Raw genomic sequence first — 26,530 nt, 5'->3', positions numbered from 1 at the left:
GAAATCAGGAATAATTAATTCCTTGTACAAGGGGAAAAAGAAGTGTGTGGTAATCATAGGGGCATTTGTCTTCTTAGTGTAATAGGAAAAGTGTATGGTAGGATACTTATTGACAGAGTTGGAGAAATAACAGAGGAATTAGTTGGAGAAGAACAGGGAGGCTTTAGGATGGGAAGAGGTTGTGTAGATCAGATAGTCATTCTTAGATCTTTAATGGAAAAGTTTCTAGAGAAGGGAAAGAAGTTGTATGTGGCTTTCATGGATTTGGAGAAAGCATATGGCAGGGTGGGTAGACAAGGATTGTGGAAAGTATTAAGAAAATATGGAGTAGATGGGAAGTTGTTGAATGCTGTGAAGAGTATGTATGATGGTGGTAAGGCTGCAGTGTGTGTGGATGGTGAACTGAGTGATTTTTTCTCTTTGAAGGTTGGGTTGAAACAGAGATGTGTCATCTCCCCATGGTTGTTCAATCTGTTCATGGATGGGGTAATAAAAGAGGTACAAGGTAGGGCAGTGGATGTTGGAGTGGCCCTGGTGAGAGAGGGTAGTGTTTGGAAAGTCCCTGTACTGTTGTTTGCAGATGATATTGTGTTGTTGTGTGAAGATGAAGGGGAGCAACAAGGCTTGGTGGATGAGTTTGGGAGAGTGTGTAAGAAACGGAATCTAAAGTTGAATGTAGAAAAGAGTAAAGTGATGGTCTTCGAGAGAGGTAAAGTCAGTGAATGTACAGTGAGGTTGGATGATGAGGAAATGGAAAATGTGGGTACGTTTAGGTACTTGGATAGTGTGATGAGTAAGGGTGGAACTTTAGAGGGTGAAGTGCTTGAAAGGAGTTAGTTCCTTGAAAGCAGTGATAAGAAAAAGGGAAATGAGCATGGAAGTGAAAAAGTTACTACATGACAGTATTGTGATACCAACTCTGACATATGAAAGTGAAGCTTGGACGTTGTTGGAAGGACACAATTCAAGAGTGAGAGCAGTGGAAATGAGTTATTTGAGAGGAACCTGTGGTGTCACATGCAGAGTCAGACTGACAAATGAGGATATAAAGAAGCGTTGTGGTGTGGATGTGGATGTGGATGTGATAGGAAGCGCTAGGAGGAACACACTGAGGTGGTTTGGCCATTTGGAGAGGATGGAGGGTGAGAGACTGACGAGAAGAGTGTATGTGAGTGAGGTGGAGGGGGTGAAAGGGAGGGGAAGGCCGAGGATGAGATGGAGGGATGGAGTGGAGAGGTATATGAGAGAGGGGGGTGTGAGTTGGGAGCAGGGCAGTGAAATGTTGGGGGACGGGGGGACGTGGAGGTGATTTGTTTGTGGCCACTCTGAACGGGATTGAGGCGTCTGGCAATAGATAGCTAAGTAAATTAGACAAAGGAAAAGCAAATGGTCCTGATGAAATTTCATGCTGTGTGCAACATGAATGTGCAAAGGAGTTAAGTAAACCATTATTTTTAATTTTCAAGGAAATCTTTGACAAGGTAAACTACCTGATATTTGGAAGAAAGCAAACATTGTTCCCATATTCAAGAAAGGAAATGGACAAAATCCACTCAACTACCGACTAGTATCACTAACCAGTGTTGTAAGCAAGGTATTAGAAAAGCTGATAAGGAAAGCTTGGGTAAATCATCTAGAACACAATATGATAACAGAAAGACACTTTGGTTTCAGAAAAGGAAAATCTTGTGTTACTAATATGGTGAGCTACTATGATAGAGTAACAGAAACATTAGAGAAAAGAGAAGGATGGGTGGACAGTATGTATTTAGATTTTAAGAAAGCATTTGACAGAGTACCGCACCAAAGGCTTTTATGGAAACTGTACCATCAAGAAGGAATTCGAGGCAAACTGTATTTGCTGTATGCAAGATTTTCTCAAAAAAAAAAGAAATGAGAACAGTACTAAGGGGAAATTACTCATCATGGAGAGAAGTGACTAGCGGAGTTCCACAGGGCTCAGTGCTGGCACCAATCATGTTTTTAGTGTATATAAATGATACAGATAGCAACATTCGAAATGAAAGCTATCTAAATATGTTTACCGATGATGCAAAAATACAAAGGTCAATTACTAATGCGGATGCTTGTAAAGAGCTAAAAGAAGAATTAAATAAACTTCATGAATGGAGCAGTACATGGCAAATGGAATTCAATGTGGACAGGTGTCATGTAATCAAGTTTGGTAAAAGTGGAAAATGACCTGATTGGGATTATAAGTTAGGAAATAAAACCCTACACACATCAGAAAGAGAGAAGGACATAGGTGTGATTATTAATAATAGACTGTCTCCAGCTGACCACATCAGTGAGAAGGTACGGAACATGTATACACTGCTTGCAAATATGAGAATAGCATTCACATACATAAATGAAGACATGCTAAGAAAGATAATAACATCATTCATCAGACCAACCCTGGAGTATGCATCAGTAGTCAGGAGTCCTCATCTCAAAAAGCAAATAGATAAGATTGAAAAAGTTCAAAGGGCCGCTGCAAGATGGGTACCAAGCTTAAGGGATCTAAGCTACAAAGAAAGACTAGAAAAACTGAAAATGCCTACCCTACAGGAGAGAAGGAAAAGAGGAGACATGATTATGATATATAAATGCATATCGGGAAGGAAAAAGTAGACATAAATGATTACATAACCTATGGGGATACATCAGCAAGAGGACACTGCAAAAGACTGCATAAAAAGAAGCAACGTTGGGTCTGGTTAGTACTTGGATGGGTGACCGCCTGGGAACACCAGATGCTGTTGGCATAACGTTCTCCCTACGTGTCAAGTGGGGTTGGTGGAGGATTAGTGCCCCTCCCTGTAAAACAATTAACTCTAAGCCCTTGGCCACCCTGTTTGGGATACATGGCGTCTGGCAGTGAATGAATGAATAAAGATGTAAGGAAATTTAGTTTCCCAGATAGAGCAACTGATCAGTGGAATGCACTACCGAATGAAATAGTGTGTGCCAAAACAATTCATAAATTTAAGCATATGTATGATAAATATGGTTTAAGACACGGGACAGTACGAGCTTGACTCATTCCTGTAAAGATACAATTAGATAAGATCAGTTAGGTAAGAAACACACACACACACACACACACACACACAGTGGGATTCAGAGAGAGTAGACGTGCGACGTCGGCGCTCCGTACCGAGCCAGCATGGCCAGTGGCATTACCAAAATTTGTATCTTTATATGAATCAAGCTCGGTACTAGGTTAGACTAAATGATTTTTCATTATTAAAAAGAAAAAAAATAATAAGTTTAAAAAAGACTTGTTCAAACAAACCGAAAGGCGAAAGAATGCGCTCAGTCAGCTGAGGTTTGTTTAGACTACAGCTGCACGGGGAATGTAAGTACATGTACTCTGTGCTTTTAGTATTGCAAAATGGATACATACTTTAGTAAAGCAAATTTGGAAAAGAAAAGGGATAAAGGTAGAAAGCAAGATAATGATTTCTACCAAGAACTGGTTGAAGTGGAGACTCACAATAGACTGGTTGAACGTGTACACAAACTGGAAATGGCTTTCAAAAATGAAATTGATGAAATAAAGAAGCAGATGCACTTGCAAAAAGAAGAAATAGAAAAACTAGGAAGGGAGGCCAACAAGAAAGACACAACCATCAGTGAACTAACAGTGGAATTGAGTACACTTAGGAAGAAAATGAGTGAAATGGCAAGTACAGTGGTCAATCACGAGAGTGTTATGGAAAAGTTCAAAAATGATACAGAGACAATTAGGCAAGTAAGCAGTCTGATAGACCAGGGCAGTGATATTGAGGAGAAGTTAACACAGGTGAATGAAGCTGTGCAAAGCTACAAAAATGATGTGGAAACCACGTATGCTGAAATGGTGAAAGTAAAGAAAGACTTACAAACAAGGGTGGAGGAAAAAAAGCATTAAACAGGAAGTGAAAAGGATAATCCAAAACAATCCAAAGTTAGTCAGAGATTCAGTAGATGTAAACAAATCTATAGTAATCACTGGTATAGAAGAGGAAGAAGTAAAAAACAAGATCACAAGGGACACAAAGGAGATGGCAAATGTAATGAGCTTACTGAAAGAAGTATCAGAGGAAATCTGTAGTAAAGACATAGAGGAACACAAATGGTTAGGGAAATATGAGAAAAGCAAGACAAGACCTCTAAAGGTGACTTTCCAGAGTGTAAACACTGTGGAGGAGATACCAAAAAATGCAAAGAATCTTTTGGAAAAAGAGGAGTTCAAAAATGTATGGATAAAAAGATGCCTAACACAAGAGGAACTGGAATTACTGAAAGAGAAGAGGGAGGAAGCAAAAACAAAAAATGAGGGAAGATCAGAAGAGGAGAAGAACACATTTTTTTTTACAAAGTAATAGGATTGCAGGTACGAACGTGGTACACAAACAGGAGGGAATAAAAAGGAGGAAGGTAGTAGAACCATGTCATGACAAGTATATAAACAAGATGATAAAGTTGATGTACTCAAATGTGGATGGAATGGTATCTAAATTATTAGAGATGAATGATTATGTCAGAGAAAATGAACCACAAATAATATGCCTAACTGTAACAAAATTAACACCAAGGATATCCAATGACATACTAAACTTAGAGGAATACAATATATGGAGAAGAGACAGAAATGTAAAAAAAGGAGGAGGAATTATAATATTAACTAAGAAAAATCTAAAAATCAAGGAAATAAAACTAGATATACCATCTCAAGTAGAACTGATTGCAGTAGAGATCAACACATCTGAAGGGAAATTAATTGTACCCAAAATGTACATGCCACCCAGATCAAACAAATGGGAAAGAGACGAATATGAGGACCTGGCAGAGAGTACAATTCAGAGTTTAAGATCATTACTACATAAAATGGAAGAGAAATTGGAAAGAGTTATACTAACTGGAGATTTTAATACAAATATAAATTGGAATACTCTAGATATAATTAGCCAAGAAAGCTGTTGGGACCAAAAGCTCCTGGATCTCGTGCAAGAGTTTTTCGTAACTCAACATGTGAGGGAAACCACGAGAAAAAGAGAACTTGATGTACCTTCAGTGCTAGATCTAATATTTACTAGGCAAGAAAATGATATTGACAGTTTAATATATCACCCTCCACTCGGCAAAAGCGATCATGCAGTACTAAATTGCAACTTCAGGATAGCATATGACATAGTTAACAGCAATGAAAGTTACAAAAAGAGCCTAAACTATAAAAAGGGAAGTTATCAAGACCTAAAGAAGTATTTCTTAGAAGTTGATTTGGAAAATGAGCTTAGAGGACAAGATTTAAATGCTGTATATAAAAAATTCTGAGAATTTTATGAAATAGGAGTCCAGAAGTACATCCCACAGCACAAAGAAGCAGATAAGAAAATACAGAAATGGTTCAATACAGAATGTAAGAATTCAAAAGAAAGAAGAGATTTGTTGTGGAATAGATACAGAAGACACAATAGTGAAAGGGTGTATAATAATTACAAACAGGCAAGAAACGATTTTACAAGAATAAGGAGGGAAGCCCAAAAATAGTTTGAGGAGGATATAATAAATAAAAGTAGTGATCAACCAAAGCTGTTTTACAGCTACATCAAAAGCAAAACGAAAGTAAAAGATATAATACAGTCCATTACGGACGAGGGAATCACTTATACACAAGAGAAAGATATTTGTGAAGCACTAAATAAGAATTTGCAATTAGTTTTTACAGAAGAAAAAAATTTTGAGAGGGACTATGTGGAACATGCATATCCACACATATTACCAGATATACAAATAGCAGAAAAAATAATACAGGAGGAGTTAAGTAAATTTGACAGAGGAAAAGCAAGTGGTCCTGATGAAATTTCATGTTGGGTACTACGAGAATGTGCAGAGGAGTTAAGTAAACCATTATTTTTAATTTTCAAGAAATCCTTGAGTCAAGGTAAACTACCTGATATTTGGAAGAAATCAAATATTGTCCCCTTGTTCAAGAAAGGAGATAGACAAAATCCACTCAACTACCAACCAGTATCACTGACCAGTGTTGTAAACAAGGTATTAGAAAAGCTTATAAGAAAAGCTTGGGTAAATCATCTAGAAGAACACAGTATGATAACATAAAGACAGTTTGGTTTCAGAAAAGGAAAATCATGTGTTACTAATCTGTTGAGCTACTATGACAGAGTAACAAACACAATACAGGAAAGAGAAGGATGGGTGGACAGTATCTATTTAGATTTCAAGAAAGCTTTTGACACAGTACCACACGAAAGACTTTTATGGAAACTGTGCCATCAAGGAGGAATTCGAGGCAAACTGTTTTGTTGGATGCAAGATTTTCTCATAAAAAGAGAAATGAGAACAGTACTAAGAGGAAATTGCTCATCATGGAAAGAAGTGACTAGTGGAGTACCACAGGGTTCAGTGCTGGCACCAATCATGTTTTTAGTGTATATAAATGATATAAACAGTAACACTGGAAATGAGAGCTATCTGAATATGTTTGCAGATGATGCAAAAATACAAAGGAGAATTGCTAACACAGACTTTTGTAAAGAGCTACAAGAAGAATTAAATAAACATTATGAATGGAGTAATACATGGCAAATGGAATTCAGTGTGGACAAGTGTCATGTAATCAAGTTTGGTAAAAGTGGAAAAAGACCTGATTGGGATTTTAAGTTAGGAAATAAAACCCTATACACATCAGAAAGAGAGAAGGACCTAGGTGTGATTATCAATAACAGACTATCTCCGGCTGACCACATCAGCGAGAAGGTACGGAACATGTATACACTGCTTGCAAATATGAGAATAGCATTCACATACATAAATGAAGACATGCTAAGAAGGATAATAACATCATTCATTAGACCAACCCTGGAATATGCATCAGTAGTCAGGAGTCCTCATCTCAAAAAACACATAGACAAGATTGAAAAAGTTCAAAGGGCCACTACAAGATGGATACCAAGCTTAAGGGACCTAAGGTACGAAGAAAGACTAAATAAACTGAATCTACCAACACTACAGGAGAGAAGGAAAAGAGGTGACATGATAATGCTATATAAGTGCATATCAGGGAAGCAGAAAATATACATAAATGATTACTTAACATATGGAGAAGCATCAGCAAGAGGACATTGCAAAAAATTGCATAAGAAGAGAGGTGATAAAGACGTAAGGAAATTCAGTTTCCCAAACAGAGCAGTTGATCAATGGAATGCACTACCGAATGAAATAGTGTGTGCCAAAACAATTCACAAATTTAAGGATATGTATGATAAATATGGTTTAAGACACGGGACAGTATGAGCTTGACTCATTCCTGTAAAGATACAATTAGGTAAGAACACACACACACACACACACACGCACACACGCACTCTCTCTCTCTCTCTCTCTCTCTCTCAGGCCATCTATTTTTCCTTTGGGTCCTCCAACCCCCCTAAGGGGATGCACCCCCTCAGGGTGGGAGCCCCTGGCCGAGATGTTGATGATGATGGTAAGTGTGGCTAATCTATTGCACTACTATAGTGGTTTTGCTGAAATCTCTCAAAGATCCCTGACCTCTCTCAGCTCAGTTGATGGCTTAGTGTGGCCAGATTGGTGGATTGATTTAACTACTAACTAAGGATATTCAAACCCATCACTTCACAAAGGCTAATTGAACTGAATGCACCCACAACTTAGTATTCAGGTTGTGTAAGTGACCTAGGTCGTTCATATGGAAGTAAACTGATTGTATTTACTTCCAACCCCCAGAATGTTGCAGCAACCCCAGCCAACCAGGGCATCCCAGCAAGTTACACATCTTCACTCTTCATTACCCCCAAGTTCAACCCTTTAACTCCTCTTCCACCGGGAACCATCAAGCGCCATCCTAAAGTGGGGGAAGTCGCTATTTCTTTGCGGGGATCACCACTACAGGTCTCACCTGTCACCAACCCTAAAATTGGCATGGAGGTGGGTAATTCAGTCTTACTGGGTATTTTTATTGACATAGTCACAAGATCAACAACAAATAAATCTGTATTATGCAGTAAAATGTTTTTTTTTCTGTGTGTGTGTGTGTGTGTGTGTGTGTGTGTGTGTGTGTGTGTGAGTGAGTGAGAGATTGAGGTGGGTCATGTTTGTGAACTAAGGGTTATATTTTGTTGTGTATCATTTATGATAGAATATCTTGATAGGTTTAAGAGTTGTATAGGTTCAGAGTTGGTGCGTCCAAAATTTTCTGAAAATCCCTAATGCGAATGCATATTTTCCATATTCCAGGCAATACCCTGTAATTCTAAAATGCATAAAGATATTAAACTTACCTTAGAGTATGTTGCAGACAAAGGTTTTGTGAGTACACTATCTATTTAAATGGTCCACAGTGGTCATTTGTCCGGTGTCATATGCACGAGTGACTAAGCTGGAAGTTACCGTTCCCTTCTCTGTTAAGCCTAAATTAACCTAACCAACCCTTAACCTAACCTTATCCTACATCAGCCTAACCTAAATAAACCAAAAATAAGCTAATCTTAATTCACGAAATGACTAGTTTCACAATCTGCCTGTAACATACTTATACTGGTATATCTGTATTTATGTATATCCATATATCGACATATAGTTACCTACAGGGCGATAAGACATCCAACTATCTTCCTGACACATGTATTTCATACAATGTTGTTGATAAATGGCACAGAATTTGAGATAACATGCGGATACTTTCAAAATAGAAGCTAAACGGCCACTCGGCGCATATGTAACTTGCAATACTTTGGTAATAGAAACTCCGTGTACAAACAGCTAGATAAGGAGTTTATTACAAGCTCACAGTAAAATAGTCTGCCTGTCTCGGCTGTCTGCTATCAACTGATGCAATAACGCCGTCTTCAGGCGTGGGAAAGCTTGCTGACCTAGCAAGATTAGTGGGGGCATGTATGCATTGGGGAGGAACATATATACATCGGGGGTAGACATATTGTGGAGGGGGTACACTACTCCCCCGAGTAGCTGAGACGGTGTCTCCTGACACCGGGAGTTAAATGGTGTTTGAGTATAGTAGTAAGGCAGGACCGGGGAGGTTTGTACAAGGGATAAGTATGATACAGGGGCAGTAGGGGAGACATGGCCATGTTGAGGGGAGGGAATTAGAAGGATATATACATATAAGATATACAAGGATTAAGACATAATGGGAATTGCACAATAAAAGTTTGATACATGATAAACAAGGAGTAGATATGATAGTTTTATTGTTGTTCTTCCTTCATGTTTTTTTTTTTTTTGTAGAATACACTGTCACTCAGTAATGCATGAAAGAAATACCATCATTTTCTAGTAGGCAGAGTGCTGTTCACAGTTTGGTTAATTGGCAGATGGCATTGGTAGTCACTGAATGCGAGGGCACTAAGTACGGGGAGTTTCTACGTCGTGTGTAGGGCGTACTATGCCTGTAGCGACCCCGATTTCCTGGAGTCGACATTCCATTTTTCTGACACAACAATGCACTGCACATATGATGAGTAGAAAACCTATGAAAGTGATAACCACAGGGGGAAACACAACTGTTGGATGAACCCATGAACGGCTGAAGGCCAGAGAAAATTGATCCATAATGAAATCACTGTCATTGAGGAAGGTTAGCATGCGCAAGTTAGGGAGGTGATGGTAATGTTGGCAGATGGTAGGGTAGAAGGCATGTCGAGTGGTTGAAAGATGTCATAGGAGTGATTACGAACAGCCTGGGGATAGCGAGTGGCGTAAGTGATGATGGACTCTGATTTGACGGTACAATAGTCAGGTGCTTTGTAGAGACCACTAGCGGGGACGGAGCAAACGGAAGAACCAGGACAGATGATTGTGACAGAGATGGGAACAGCAAAGAAGAAATACTGGACATGGTTGAGGTGAGCATGGTGGACCGGGAGGTCAGGAGCTGGGACAAAAGAACAGGCCGAGTAGATGGAATGCTTGCGAACTAAAGCAGACTCACAGGGTGTAGCACTGCTAGGGAAGAGAGTGAAAAGGTGGGCAGCACAGAGACGAGAGGTCGGAGTAAGGGAGGAACATTGCTGGAGGTCTGTGGAAGAAAGGAAGGCAACGGAAAGATGATCATGGGAGAGGAGGAAATATTCTGAAGGAACAGATACCTGTAACAAGGAGTTGTTGAGGCGGAAAGGGAAGGGAATGATGTGGAAAAGGTTAAAGGTTATGGCAGAACGGAGAGGAATATGGACGACGACGTATGTGGTGAGAAGAGTGGCTTCGAGAACAGGATAATAATATTCAAGGGAGGAGTAGGGGAGGACTGGGGAGAGACCGAAGGTGGAGTGAGCCCATTCCAGGACAGAACGGAGAGCTGAGACAGGTACTAAGTCGGCAGTGACACGTCCATTGATAGCATCGACCAGGATACGAACCAAGGCAGAGACTTGAGACAAGAGAGAGTCAGTGTCTAGTTGGAGATTATCCATGTTGAGTTTGAGGTAGAAGAACTGAGAGATAACGTTGAGATCTGAAAGGTGGCGTTGTAAGAGATCGGTGAAATTGTTTAGAGTGGACATGACTTCATTGAGTTGGGTTGTGAGCTTCTGTAACATAGTGTGTTGGATTTTAATGACTCGGCGTTGTGATTCTAGGGCTGAAGCTAAATGAGTGAGATCATATTTGAAGCCAGAAATGTCACGGGCTGTAGCAACGCCAAACAATCCACTCAGAATCTCACCGCCAAAGTTGAAGAGACCTCGTTTCACATGAGAACGACCCACGGGTGTCTGAATGGAAAATGTGTCATTGAGCTCAGTGAATCTGTTACTTATGTATTGCAATTGCCAGGAGAGTGGGAGGAAAAGGTTATAGAGATACTCATTCGGGTTGTGTGTCCCCATGAGGGCCGTGAGATGGTTCCTGATTCCGCGGAGCTGGTGTGCGTAGGCAGGTAGGGCAATGGCTACGTCGGCCAGGGGCGCAAAATCGTAGCGGAAAGAGACTACGTCTTCGATAAGCATTACCTCGCCTCCCGAGCCGACCAAGGCCCCGGGATGTACTCCACCATCGTCCTGACCTGACCCAGACCCCAGGAGGGTCAGCACTGCCAGCAGGGAGATCGCTAACATCGTACCTAGAAAATCAGGGTAGAGTTAATGGGGGAGGTCGTGAAGAGGTTGATGGGCAGAGCGCAGTTTGGACCGATATTGATTGATTGATGGATGAGCAGGTGGAGATGGAGAGGAAGGAGACTGAGGGATAGGTGGAGACAAGGTAGACTGAGGGATGTGAGGAGGGGAAGAGGGGGCAGGAGGTTGTGTAAGGGACTCTTCCAACACGAGGCCATGGGGTGCTCGCTTTAAGTCATCGACGTGGACCCATCTGGTGTCCCTAGTGGACAGGTCCTGGAGGTGAAATTTGTTGCTTTGTTGAGTGAGGACGTGGTGGGGCCCTGTAAATTTGTCATCCAACTTAGAGGAACGTGTATGGGAATGAGCAAAGACAAGATCGCCTACATTGATAGTGATAGGAGAGGCGGACTTAAGTTGGCGCTGCAGCATGTCCTCCTGAGAGGAAGCCAAAGTGGATTGGACATACTGGTGGATTGTCTGGAAGTTGGCCAATTTTAGTTTAACATAATCATCCATGTTGTAGATGGGTTCTGGCTTTGAGGATAAGAGAGAGTATGGGAGGTCCTTGTCAAAGCCAAAGAGGACGAAGAAGGGAGATTCAGCAATGGATGCATTGATGGAACTATTGATGGAGGATGCCACTTGGGGAATCCAGTCATCCCAGGATGAACTATGGGAGCCTAGATGTTTGAGGCACTCTTAAGATTTTACGGTTGTGGCGTTCTACAAGGCCATTGGAAGCCGGATGGTTAGGCACGACATTGCACTTACTGATATGAAAGCGGCGACAGATCTCATCTAGAAGGCTATTGTTGAATTCTGTACCGTTGTCAGTAAGAATGGTATGAGGGGTACTGAACGGGCAAATTACGTGATCTACAAGGGCACGTGCAACGCTCTTCGCGGTCTTGTCGGAGAGGGGTACAAGGACACAGTAGCGGGAGAAGTGGTCGACCGCTACGAACAAGTACTCAGCGCCAGATTCTGTGAGAGGTAGTTTTAAGAGATCGATTGAGACAGTTTCCCATGGTCGTGACGGGATTGGGTATTGTAAGAGAGGTGCTGGTAAGCTGGTTGATCCTTTGTGGCGGTGGCAGGAGAGGCAAGAGTCACAGTGGGTATTGATATCGCGGCGCATGGTTGGCCAATAGTATTTGAGACGTGCTTGGTGCAAGCATCGGTCTTTACCTGGATGGGAAGCTTGAGGAGTATTATGAACAATATGAAGAACCTTTGGTATCCGGGCAGTGGGGAGAACAAGTTGGCGTACTTCGCGATTGGGCATATCTTTGCCTGTTAGCATTGTTTTCCTGTACAAGAGATCATCATCTAGCATGAACTCATCTAGTGATACTGGCAGAGTAGGTAAGGTCAAGGCATCGCCAGATTCTAGGAAATAAATGACTTTGGACCACATGGGGTCTTGGCGCTGAAAGTTTCGAACAGCTTCTGACGTTAGTGTAGTATTTTCAGTTACTTCAGGCTGCAGTGATGTTATAGCTGCTGCTACGTGACGTGAGAGTGCGTCTGCAACTACATTCAACTTGCCTGGTACATATTGAAAAGTGGGATTAAAGTCCTGGATGATGACAGACCATCTAGCTAGTCTACCTGTTAGGTTGCGGTTCTTGAACAAATCACATAGTGGAAGGTGGTCTGTTTGGATATGCACTGGATAACCATAGACTGTATCTCTGAAATGTTTCAAGGACCAGACTACCGCTAGCACTTCGAGATCTGTGACACTGTAGTTACGTTCAGCAGTTGTAAGGGTGCGACTAGCATACGCTATTAGGCGCTTCCTTGATGCTTCATCGAGTTGCATCAAAACGGCACCAAGTCCAGTGCCTGAGGCATCTGTGCAGAGAAGGAAGGGTGTGGTATAATCAGGGAACGCTAGAACAGGGGCATTTACAAGAGCTGTCTTTAGCTTTTGGAAAGCCTGTGACTGGTTGTTAGTCCAAACAAAGGGCACATTCTGCTTGAGTAAGTGGGTCAGAGGAGCGGCGATCTGTGCATAATTCCGGATGAAGCGACGATATTAGCCACTGAGGCCCAGGAAACTTCGTACAGCGTCGGTAGTGGTAGGTTCTGGGAAGTTAATGATCGCCTTAGTTTTATCCTCATTAGTATGAATGCCTTGTGCATCTACGACATGGCCTAGGAATTTGATTTTCTTTCGCAGGAAGTCGCATTTACTGAGATTGATTTTCAGGCCTGCGAGCTGGAGGCATTCAAAGACTTGCTGGAGTTTGGTAAAATGATCAGGGATGGATTTACTCACAACAGTGATATCATCTAGGTAAGCAAAAAGAGAGTGTCCCATCATACCGCTGAAGACTGAATGGATAAGTTGCATGAACATGGAGGGAGCATTTCTAAGACCAAAAGGGAGTCTCTTAAACTGAAAATGTCCGGAAGGGGTGCTAAAGGCTGTAACTGGGCGAGAGGACTCTTCCATTTCGACCTGCCAGTACCCGCTGAGGAGGTCTAAAGATGAAAAGACTACATTATTTTCACCAAGGGATTCTAGCAAATCAGTGAGGACAGGTAACGGGAAACGGTCTGGAACGGTGACAGAATTGACCTTACCATAGTCGACTACTGGTCTAAAGTTGCCGTCCTTCTTTGGTACTAAGAAAAGGGGGCAATTCCATGGACTGACGGAGGGTTCAATAATGTTCTGGTCTAACATGTTCTGTACCATTTGATCTGTCTGCTTTCTCTGGCTGTGAGGAAATCGATACGCTGGTATGTAAATCGGCTGAGTTCCTGGTAGTAGTTCAATCGTATGTTTGACAAGGTCTGTTTTACCCTTCGGTTCACCAGGTAAGGCAACCACGTTTCTGTACGAGGTCAGAAGGTCGAGGAGTTGAGGCGTATTTTCTGGGAAATCTGTGCAAGTGAGATGTGAGAGCATATCGGGTGAATGTGTCGGCGCAGATCCCGTAGAGTTAATAGTACATACACCAATTGGCGTATCATCAGTCTGAATAGTAGGAATTGAGGAATCCTGGCACACCTTTACGGCCGCTGGGTATACTAGGAAGTCTCCAATCTTTACACCACTTTTAAGTTTTAGTGGAGCATTTGTGACATTGAGCAAGTACAGTAACCCCTCCAATATCCGGATCAATAGAGCCATCGGTAGGTTCGGATATTGGTTTCGTCCGGATATTGGGCCCCAGCTTATGGACTTGTACTTATGGACCCTAACTTAGAGAAACACCTACAGTATACAACTCCCTCCGGACATGCATAGCACCTATTTAACACCCAAATCACTCACACCAATAAGGCACATAAATGACTGAAATAAATGCAAAAGAAACATAAAATGAGGGTTTAGAAGTATGTTCATACATTAATAAACATTCTGGTACTTATGGACTCTAACCGAACCTAACTCTGAAAAACACATTCCTATTGCACATGCATGAGGTAAGTATACGAGTAGTATGGAAAAAAGTACAGTATGACACATTCTGGTAAGTATAATATGGAAAAAAGTACAATATGAAACATTCTGGCTACTTACAGTACAGCAAGTCCCTGGCCACCTCGATGAATAACCGCCTCCTCTCGGACTCTGACAGTAAGAACGATTTCCTGAAGCACTTGCAGTACACTCTTCCTGAAGTCTTGCACTGAACTTAGTCAATAACACACAGAAGTCCGTTCTCTTCACAATGTTCACTTTAGTCCAAGTAATGTTCCATTAAATTTTAGTGTTGCACATTAACTTTTCCCAAGTTTTTTTTAATTTTCCAAAGCCAAAACAAAGAAGGTTAGTTACGTTAAATTTCTTTTCTACTGAGTCTTTTCTCTCATTTCGAAAACCTTAACACAACACACCGTTTTTTTCACTGCACAACACTCAAAATTCCCGTGTGGTCTAGTGGAGAAGTTCTTGCTGTTTATTCACTGTCAGAGTCCGAGAGTATCACTGGCAGGCGACCAAGGGGTGCATCGGTGGGTCGTGGTGATGGCGTACCGACTACAGAAGACTCTGAAGATAGCCGCAAACTCACATCGAGCGGTGACTCCACTGTAGCTGATGTGCTGGGCTGTGGCTCGGAGCATGAAGGCCTGTCTTGGGGAGGCAACGGAGTGGAACCAGGGCTTGGCACAGCGGGGGTCACGGGCCTGGAAAAACTGTCAATCGTTGACTGACGCAAGGACCGACGATTCTGGCGATTGATGATGAGCTGCCGGAAAGCACGCACTTCCTCCACGAGTCCCAAGGGCCCCATCTCCCTGTCGCAGTCCGGGTGTTCCAGGTAGTCTAGGACGAACTCTAGATGTTCCCGGAGTGCGCTTAGCTTGGGGGTGGCTGGAGTAGTGTCCTGCTGAGAGGAGTCCGCATCATCATCGCCTTCGTCGTCGGAATCTTCAAGTTCGGGACTGACACCAGCAACCGAAGACGCGATCTCGAGATCAGACAACGTCTGATACCCAGGATCGCCCTCGTCATCGTCCAACCACTCACGAACATCGTCGCCGTGCGTACGTAGCCGTGCATGGAAGTCATCCACGTCAAACCCTAGGAAATCATACTCCACATCTGTTCCGAGAAGCAGACGAGACCAACCATTTTCAAGAGTTTTCACAGGGACTTCCTTCCATGCGCTAGCCCAGTTGTACAGCGCAGACTTGATGTTGTAGCGGCGAAGGTTTTCCAAAGTCCGCTTGCCTCGAGTGTCACGTCCTTCCCTGCGCTCGTCCTCGTCCTCGAGAACAACCATCACCTTGTCCAGGAACTTCCGACGGTACAGGCGCTTTGTTGCCACGATCACTCCTTGGTCCATGGGTTGAATGAGAGCAGTCGTATTAGGTGGCAGAAACATGCACCTAATACGGCCATTCTCAGCAACCAAGTCCTTGTCGCACGGGTGGGCAGGTGCATTGTCGAGAAGGAGAGCCTTTACCTGGTCGCGAGGAATTCCCAGTGTCTTTGTCTGGTACTGGATGACCTCCTTGACGAAGTGACGGTGAAACCAGTCTTTGAAAATCACAGCTGTGAACCATGCTTTCAAAGAATGGTACCATACGACAGGAAGGACATCCATCACCCCACGAAGGCACCGAGGCTGCTTTGCACGGCCAGCAATAACGGGCTTAAGCCGGTGCATGCCGTTAGCATTGGCACAACACAAAGCAGATATCCGTTCCTTAGAAAGCTTGCGGCCAGGTACACGCTTCTCCGTCTCATCGGCTAGAGTGTTCGTTGGCACCGAGCGATAGAATAGGCCAGTTTCGTCAGAGTTATAGACTTGACCGAGAGTGAGGCCCTCCCTGTCGATCAAGCCTTTCACCTTGTGCTGAAACTCGTTCACTCCATCCTCGTTAGCATCCAATGCTTCGCCATGTGCTTTACGGTTAGTAAGGCCACGTCGCAACTTGAATGCGAAGAGCCAACCCTCGGATGCCTTGAAGTCTAGGGCGTCGTGAAGCCTTGGAAACTTCTCAGCAGCAGCCTTCAGCTCCGTTCCACGTACCATCACACCAGCTGCACGTTGCTGTCGATACCAAATCAACGTGGAGCGGTCGATTTCTGCATACTTGGGGGTAAACATAACCTTCCTTTCCACGTTGCGTTTGCTTCTCGACGAGAAGTCAGCCGTGTACTGCATGAGTTTGTCTCGGGAACGCTTGATATCGAACAAAGTCAACCGGGCCAGGTTGAACTCGCGGAGAATGCGTGAAGAAGACCAACCCGCATCAACTTTCTCCAATATCTCCCGTTTCTTCTCCAGAGTCAACACCACTCTCTTCCTTTTCTCAGGAGGCGGGGCCATCATCACACACACTAAGAGGAGGGTAGAGAGCAGCAGGAGGCCTTGCAGCAAGTACGGCACCACCACAAAAGCGAGCACGTGGGCAGCCATGGCGAAGAGCGTAGGTCCAGTCGCGGTGAGAGACAGGCGGGAAGTGGGGAGGATGCAGAGGCGCTCTATCGGACATCGGAGGAATGACGAACCAAAACAATGCTCTCACGCGGCGCGCGCGGCAAGTTCAAATTACGGATGGCAAAAAATTGATTTTTTTTTTTTATTTTTTTGGATTTTCGGACCTTTTTGGGAATGTTTGATCCCAGGATGATAAGGTTCGGTTAGTGGGGATGTTCGGTTATTGGGCGTCCGGATGTTAGAGTGATTACTGTACAGGTAGCATAAACTGGCCTCTAAGACTGTACACCACGCTGACTCATAAGTCAAGCCATTCACACAACACGTCTCAGGTAGGGTTAGTACATCCACTCCTTCTTTCGCACTGGCAACACAAACAGAGACTTTGGTGAACTCATGCAGTAAGAAAATTGTGCACGTATTCGTTACTGCACGTTTCATCTCTGCGTGTTGGAGAAGATCATTCAGACTGTGTGAGGTAGGTAACTGAGACATGTCTGAGTCAGCGATAGTGTTGTCGGGAGAGGATGTAAGAGCCATGTTCGAGGGCTGAGATGATGTATCAGGAGACATTGAGGAATTTATGTCCTTGCTCGCAGTCAGTAAAGGAATGATCTCTGTATTCTCAGATGATGATAGTGGTGGTTTGGGCTGGGTTGGACTCTTTGGTAGTGATAGGGACAGAGGTAATTGAAGGACTGATTTGATCGTAAGAACAGGACGGGGACATTCCATAGTGTAAACCAGGAATCCAGAAATGTCTATACTACCACAAGCAGGTAATAATGCAATGGAGTGTTCTGCCATGGTGGAGAAACCAAAAAGGGCATCTGCGGGATACTGCAAGTCATTAGTGACATGAAATTCAATGGGGATAGGGGGCAAAGCTCTGTGGAGTTTGACTTCAAGGGTGACTCTTCCCTTAACCTTAAACTCTGAGCCATTGACACCACATAGGCGAATGTCTGGTGGTTCTAGGAAACTGACGTGGTTGTGATGGCAATGAATAATTTATAAGGAATTTTCGGAGATGAGATTTACTATAGATCCTGTGTCCAAGAAGAATGACGTTGGTATGTCATGACTGCTGCCGAGAATGACTAAACCCGAGGATGTTATGGGACCTACATGGCGGATGGGGAGTTGGGTTTCTGGTTCTATGTGATATTGGTTCGATACGGGCGCGGCGCTTCCCCCGACTGTTGGCGGTTGAGGTAACGACATTCCTCATTGTTGTGAGTCGTGCTTGATTTGTGGTATTTGCAGTGTGGACGACGTGAGCAGGAAGGCGTACGCTGTCTGGTTTGGGATTGAAAACGTCTGTATGTACGGTCGCAACTGGATGCTCGATGTCCAGGATGACCACAGTACCAGCAAAGAATCGAAGATTGTCTGTTCCGTCGGGTGCTAGATTGATCACGACCTGCGGTAGGAGAGTGATTTGTGGCAGGTCTGCCGCGTGTGGTGGGACGGGAGCGAGATTGGTCTGGGGTAGTGGGGGTGTGACAGACTGAGGAGGCCAAGGGTTGGGTGGTGCCCTGATGTGTGTAGTTCGAACCTGTTCTTTCATGAATGGCTTTAGTGACCTGAATAATTTTATCCCCTGGATTGAAACTGATTTCCAAGGCTAGCTCTTGCTGTTTAGGAGTAAGCCAGTGAAGGAATCTGAGGTAACCAATTAAGTCAGCTAAGTTGGTGAGTGAAAGCATTGGAACGCCATTCTTGTCTTCTAACCATTTCGTGCCTACCAGTAATTGGAGCATCTTGCTACTAGTTGCTTGCATGGCGGCGGCAGCTTCGCGGAGCTTGGCATATTGCGCTGGGACGCGTAAGTCCTCATCTAGTTGGTTTAGGAGATTAATGAATCCCATGAGAGACGCGGTATTTGAATGCTGGCAACAAAGGCTGATGAGTTCCGTACGAAAATCAGCAAAGGTACGAATGCTATCGAAATGTCCTGCACGGATTGTGGATCCGATGTCTGATTTACTGTGGTGCAAACGACCGAGGAGGTAGGCTACTTTGAGCGATTCCTCGGTTATTTGTCTATTGTGTATTTCTGTGTCGGCTTCTCTGAGGAAATCATAGACAGACCAAGTTGGGTCCTGGCCGGTAAATTTGGGACGATTGGCATCGTCGAGATAGATAGACTGTGGAGGGTTGGCCATGGCTGGAAGTGTAGAAGTGGCGGCAGGAGAGGTGTGGGAGAGAGAGAAGTTAGTGGCAGTTAAGGGCGAGCAAGACGGGGTATGAAGGGAGGTAGGAGAGGGAACGACAGGGGAAGGAGTAGAGGAAGAAGAAGGGAGAGTAGAGGCAGGAGTAGAGGAGGAGGTATCTGGATTTACGAGGGTAGGACGGGTAGTAAGTGATTCTGCGGGAAGTGAAACGGGAGTCTCAGGTACAGGGCGGTGGTACTCTTTGCCACTTCGTAAATGAGTGATTGTGTTAGAGTCGGCAGACGGGGTATGAGCAGGTGATGTTTCCGGGTCGAGAGGGCTGGTGGTAAGCGGTTGACGTGGAAAGTATGACATAATGCGGCAATGGAAGATGAAAGGATGAAGATGGATACATAGGTGGAAATGTATAAATAACAATGAGAGAATGGAATACACGAGTAGGTGTGAAAATGAATGAAGCTTCGGGGATGGATGGTTTAAATAAAATGCGAAGGATGAGATGGAGTATAAATAACGTAGGTGAAGATGAAAACGGGGTAATGGAAACGAGATGGAATATGTACAATAACCAATCTGTAGAGAAAATCGAGGATAATCTCTATAGAAAGGAAAGATATACTATAATTACACAGTAGAAACGGGAGTGTCGAGATGTATGACATGCAGGGGTGGCTGGGCGTAGCTGGGCTGGGGCAGGGCAGGGCGGGGCGGGGCGGGGCGGGGCGGCGGGGGAGAGACAGCTGGGTGGAGAGGAGAAGAGACGCCGCGATGAATCACCAGCAGGGAGTGGCGGTCTTAGGAGGCTCCATAATGCAGACCAGATGCGGGCTACGGCAGAGGCCGGTGGTGGGTGGTGAGGGCAGATGTCGGCGCAAGGCAGGTGTAGAGCTGGTGAGTTGCAAATGCAGAGAATGGTGGTGGGCAGGCAGCGGGCAGACAGTGATAAGTGGCACCGTGGGGGCAGGAGCTATGATGAGTTCAGAACAGGTGCTGGGAACAGGTGCGTAGGTCGGCGACGGCGACACATGCGGTCAGGAACAAGGCGTATGGGTGCGGTTGTTTGAGAGGTGAGCACTGGTGAGAAAAATGGTACACACGAAAAGGACAGCCAAGGTATTACACCACTAGAGGCACGGAGGAGGGGCGAGGCTGGCGGATGCGAGACGTCGTGTATCTTGTTGTATCACTAAAAATCCAAGGAGGCGGTCAGAATCTGATGGTTCAAAACACTGCTGCTACCAAATGTAACTTGCAATACTTTGGTAATAGAAACTCCGTGTACAAACAGCTAGATAAGGAGTTTATTACAAGCTCACAGTAAAATAGTCTGCCCGTCTCGGCTGTCTACTATCAACTGATGCAATAACGCCGTCTTCAGGCGTGGGAAAGCGTGCTGACCTAGCAAGATTAGTGGGGGCATGTATGCATTGGGGGGGAACATATTTACATCGGGGGTAGACATATTGTGGAGGGGGTACACATGCGCACTGAGCGAAATGGTTACTTCCAGCATAAGTCACTCCGTGCATAGGACACCGGTCATGTACAGATGGAGTAAAAAAAAAAAAGTTGCCTCTTGTAAAGAAACTTTTAATCGAAGGTATAAACTGACAAAACACTACAGTAAGGCACTGTAAGGCAGAAAATAGTAGGCACATTCATTTCAAAATGGCAGTTAGCCTGTAAACAAGGAAGTACCTTCTGGGTGAGTATTTGAAACAATAAAAATGTGACAGTCAAATTGGCGTAAATCGAAAGTTTACAAGCCACTATAACTTATATAAACAGAGAAGGTAATGACTTTCTAGGTACGTTTGCATATAAGATAAACAATATTGTACCTTTTACCCTCTAATATTATATATGATAAGGAAAACTGATTAATTAATGACTCCAAATAAGCTTCTTGTTATACATGTGGAAGACAGGTCTTACCTCAAAGACCGAGTAGACCCTTTAGTCTCCTGCACCATATCCCATTTAGATCATATCATTAGACTAGCCCTAATCCAACTAGTCTACTGTGCAGAGTATGCTCTTAGTACATTCTTAACACTTGTAGGGAACTTAAACCGATAGATGTGATTTTCTGCTACTGATTGTGGAGGCTCTAACGTAACAACTTCCTCAAGCAGCACAGGATATATCTCCTCTGTATCAGGGGTCACACAGAAGTCATCATTCATCTCCTTAGAAAAGGATTGAATGGAATATTTCAGTTCTGTGATATATACTGTCCCCTAAAGGCTTGGTCTATACTAATAATTAAATATTACAATAATATGAGAGAAAGTTAGCCACTTCAGACAGAGGACTTCTTAAAGAGTTTATTCTAACACCAAACGATTTTATTCAGGTAAGGGAAAGAACCCCCACCCCCCAACTGAAAGGATTAATAAACTAAAGATCACTAAGGCTATGCATGCTAACGTTTTAACATTATCTATAACAGTTTCTGCATCCTCCTTTGAGTAGAATGGCTTCTTAGGCTTATGTGCTGGCATTGGCCTGTCTTTAGGCCCGATATTTCTATCACCTTCCCCCATTGTGTTGCCGTAGGCCAAAACCTGTTGAAATTTACAATAAACCTGAAAGTATGGAAACGGTAAAACATTTTAAACAAGTACTGTAAAGATTGGTTGAAGTTTTTTACATGTTCTCGACATCGAATGTACTGCGCAAGTCCCCATCAGTACCTGTGCACTCCTTTTTGAACGTGTGTACAGATATCGACTTGGGCAGTGAGTTCACAATGGAGCTGGTCTAGCCCAACTTCAGGTGATTGTTCCTTGATATTGTTTCAGGGAAGAGGCATCCTAATATTCCACACAGTTAGGGCAAGGCCCAGATTGTCTTGGTATGTGGGGTATGTCCCTCTGGCTTTAAGTTGAAAAAAGTGCATGCGTATTTGAAAAAAATAGTGGATCATTAGCCAATTCGCACACATATCCCTCCCGCTTATATCGCACGTGTCTGCTCCATTTTCTGTAGTTCCTGCTGAATTTCCATTCTTTCCATCACCCTGGAATAAAAGTGACCAAACACTTTCTAAAATTGGTCTGACAAAAGTTTCCACTCTTACATTTTGGCTAAGGGAGTTGCCAGATTTTCAATGTAATTTCAGTTAAAAAAATATGTGGGGTAATTCCTACCAAAAATTAATTATTGGTTGTTTGTGTGAACATAGCAGGATTATTGAAGTAATTTTTGAGACCTAGCTCATTAGCCTAACTCCCCGGGTTTTTTCAACGGGATTTTTTTTTTTTTTTTTTTTTTTAATTCAAAATGCGTCTGCATTGGAGGAGGTGCGTTCGGAATGGCGAGTTTACTCTATCTGTGCTGCCATCTCCTCGTAAAATACCAAGTCCGCTGCAGGTTCACCGTACATGTCTGATTGTTTGTTAAAATTCCATTGATAACTATAAAACTGATTTGTCATATAACCTAATGCACAATACTAGATGTGAAGGAAAATTTATTATAAATTGGAATATAACCCTAAGCTGTAATGATGACTGCTAGCATGATATTGTTTATTTTTTATGAGTTTTACTTATAATTGATTGTTCAGGTCATTGAGAATAAAGTTATTGTGTTGAGTGTGATGTGCAGGTAAGTGGAGAGAGACTTGAATTGGTCATGGAGCTTAAGTTGATACCTGTGTGCAGTGATAGAGAATTTAATATATAAATGAAGCGAAAAGTAGGATGGCACAAGGGAGGAAGGTGGCTGGTGCTGTGGAAGCCATGATATGAACAAAAAGAGACTACCGGTATCTTCATAGTCTTGCGGCGGATCTGTGCATCAACTGATGCAACAAATGACTTGTCAGATCAACCCAAATTTTCAAGCTAAGCAACTTTGTATTTCATAAGAAAGTTGCTAAAATGCATCCTTATAGCCAGCATTAAAAATCAACTAATAGTCAGTTAATGCAACAGCTGACACGTTAAATCAGTTCAAACTGTCAAGCTGAGTAATTGCTTTTCATAAGAAAATCGCTTAGAGCTTTCCAAGAGCAGATATTCGAACATTCCTTGAAGGAGGAAGAAGAAAATGCCTAATAGTCAGCTGATGCAACAGCTGATGTGTTAAATCAACTCAAAAGTTTCAAGCTGAACAACTTTGTATTTCATAAGAAAAGTGCACTGAACTATCCAAGAGCAGATATTCGAACTTTCTTTGAAGGAGGGGAAAAAAAAAAAAACTATCCTTCAGTTGCACCACTTATAGACCTGTCGGCTTTCTGCAGGTAAAAAGATATCTGGGTGTGGCTGCTGCAAGAGGATGTGTGAAGGAGATTTAGTGCTTATAGTGTCCATATTAACATATGGCATTGAGACTTTGGTGTAGCATGAAAACAAAATCTAAAGTTAAAGCAGTAGAGATGAAGTTTTTGAGGAATGTGTGTGGAGTGCAGAGTGGGTAGGATAAGAAATAGTGTGATTTGTGAAAGATGTGCGGTAAGTAAATCTGAACAGTAGAGTTGAAGACAATGTGCTTCAGTGATATGGTCACATGGAGAGAAGATGTAAATAGGGTGGTGAGGAGAATATACTGTATGTAAGTTAGTTTGAAGTGTCAGTTTTGATGTGTGATAGATCAGTAGAATGATGAACTGAAAGTTATACCCAGTTTGGTGATAACAATGGCAAAATTCACTTATATGATTACTGTGGTGGCAGCTTATGGCAATCTCATGAGTACACGGTGCCACCCACACAAGCTGACTTAGACATTTGAGCCAAGATGGTCATCCAGTGTTTACATTCGCTGTGATCGTTTCCATTTTGTGCGTGCAAGGCCATTAAAACACCATTGCTATCACCAAATAAAATTACAATTGCACAATGAATAGTGCAGTGTGTGATATTAATGCTCTCAAACTCATTGACACAACCCATGTCCAACTGCTTTCAAGTACAGTGGGCTTGCACAGTGCGCGAGAGATTGGGCGGTGCACGAGCTCGCGCACTGGGGATTCGCATACTAGGAATAAATAATCTTATGGGAATAATTACATATGGGCGGTACCCCCTCATACCTGGACATTTTTTGGCCCTTAGAGACATAATAAAGGTCATATGTTTCAGACATTGTACTAAAGCTATAGCTACAATAACAAAAATATGGGTAGTCACCTTAACAACAGTAGACAACAGGCCTGATGACCTTAAATAACAGGGGTTCCGAGGCGCGGCAACACTTACAGCGCCGCACTCCCCACTGCACCAACACTTCCCTCCGCAGACTCCTCTTGATCACCTTCCCCAGGAGCATCAAAGTCACTCACTTCGGCCATAAACCCTTCAAAGTCCAATGCTGACACTTCTGACATTGCATCCTCTTCATCCTCAACAGGAACAGGAGCAGACGATGTCGATGGTTCCGCTATTTCACCAACTTGAGCCCGCTGTGTGTAGCTTGTTATGAGCGTCTGTCTTCTGTTTATTTCTTCCCTGTGCCTGTCTGTGTAGAAACGGAAGAGTTTGTCGATACCAACCAGAAGTTCCTCCGTTCTTAGGTTGCTCACTTCCTGTTCCTTCACCTCTTCCTTGAGTTTATCCACGGCAGCAAGGATCTTGCTAATGTTTGACATACACAGCTCACTCCTGCCTTCCATCACGCTAGGCTGCTCAACTTGACTCTGTCTGGCGCATCAACATGACGACACGTGACGCGCTTTGTGAGGGGTTGTCGGGCACTAGTAGAAAATGGCATTTTTGAGCTACTCCTTGCCTCTGCCTCGCATTCTGTGCGGTAAACTCGCGCATTAAAGGGTTTTTGGTTATGATTTTTGGTCAGTTGTGCACAAGACAAATCGCGTACTGCGGTGACACGCACTGTGTGAGCCCACTGTACTGCATGACCCCCACGGGCTGGCCCAGACCTTACACGTTGCACACTGCTGACTCAGCTTTGTGCACGACATCGGATAATGTTTCCATTCAACTTTCTCCCCTGCTCTTATTTATAACTGTGTTGTTATGAAATTGCTACATGGTATAAATGAATAAATCTATCTATCTATCTATCTATCTATTGCCAGACGCCTCAATCCCGTTTGGGGTGGCCACAAACAAATCGCCTCCAAGTCGCCCTGTCCCCCGCCATTTCACTGCCCTGCTCCCAACTCACACCCCCCTCTCTCATATAACTCTACACCCCATCCCTCCATCTCATCCTCGGCCTCCCCCTCCCTCTTCCCCCCTCCACCTCACTCACATACACTCTCTTCGTCAGTCTTTCATCCTCCATCCTCTCCACATGGCCAAACCACCTCAGTGTGTTCCTCATAACACTTCCTATCACATCCACATCCACACCACAACGCTCCTTTATATCCTCATTCGTCAGCCTGTCTCTCCACGTGACTCCACAGGCTCCTCTTTAATAACTCATTTCCACTGCTCTCACTCTTGACTTGTGTCCTTCCAACAATGTCCAAGCTTCACTTCCGTACATTAGAGTTGGTATCACAATACTGTCATGTAGTAACTTTTTCACTTCCATGCTCACTTCCCTGTTTCTTATCACTGCTTTCAAAGAACCAGCAACCTTTCTTCCCTGCTGTACCCTTTCATGCACTTCACCCTCCAAACCTCCATCCTTACTCATCACACTACCCAAGTACTTAATCATACTCACATTTTCCAATTCCTCACCATCCAACCTCGCTGTACATTCACTAACTTCACCTCTCTCAAAGACCATCACTTTACTCTTCCCTACATTCACCTTTAGATTCCGTTTCTTACACACTCTCTCAAACTCATCCACCAAGCCTTGCAGCTCCCCTTCGTCTTCACTCAACAACACAGTATCATCTGCAAACAACAGTACAGGGAGTTTCCAAACAGTATCCTCTCTCACCAGGGCCACTCCAACATCCACTACCCTACCTTGTACCTCTTTTATTAAATAATGAATAAATGATCTTCCTAATGTATGAGGAAAAGAAAAACAAAATAAATTACCATATTTTATCGTTCACTTACTTATTCACCACTAATTTCTCACAGATATATAAACATTTCGTCAATACTTGTTGAGAGAAAATTGTAGAGCATTTATTTGTCATGATTTTCATAAAAAAAATGACACTTCTAGCTTTATTCGAAAGATTTTTATGGTGTATGGAACAGAAATATCTTACGGTCTTTGACCACACCCAGCTGTGCTAGTAGCGGCTGGCTCAACATCATAAAATGTTTCCAATCATTTCGTTCCTCTGCCTTTATTTGTAACTGTATTATTATGAAATTACTACGTGTTATAAATGATCTTCCTAATGAAAGAAGAAAAAAAGATAAGAAAAAATCTATCTATCTATCTATTG

The 26,530-nt window shown here is 43.3% G+C and overlaps 1 protein-coding gene across 1 annotated transcript in view; it reads left to right on the top strand.

Annotated features, from left to right (window-relative positions):
* Positions 1 to 26,530, top strand: part of borr (borealin-related) — a 102,573-nt gene that overhangs the window by 61,271 nt on the left and 14,772 nt on the right. Inside the window, exon 4 of the mRNA XM_080267537.1 lies at positions 7,756 to 7,956. Coding sequence (XP_080123663.1) covers positions 7,756 to 7,956 — 201 coding nt within the window. The remainder of the gene's footprint in view (positions 1 to 7,755; positions 7,957 to 26,530) is intronic.

This window comes from Coenobita brevimanus, chromosome 24 (genome assembly GCF_032717465.1).
Source record: "Coenobita brevimanus isolate Jiangsu-jjx chromosome 24, ASM3271746v2, whole genome shotgun sequence".
Taxonomy (NCBI): Eukaryota; Metazoa; Arthropoda; class Malacostraca; order Decapoda; family Coenobitidae; genus Coenobita; species Coenobita brevimanus.
The sequence above is the reverse complement of the archived record's forward strand: the minus strand, read 5'-3'. Positions and strand labels throughout refer to the sequence as shown.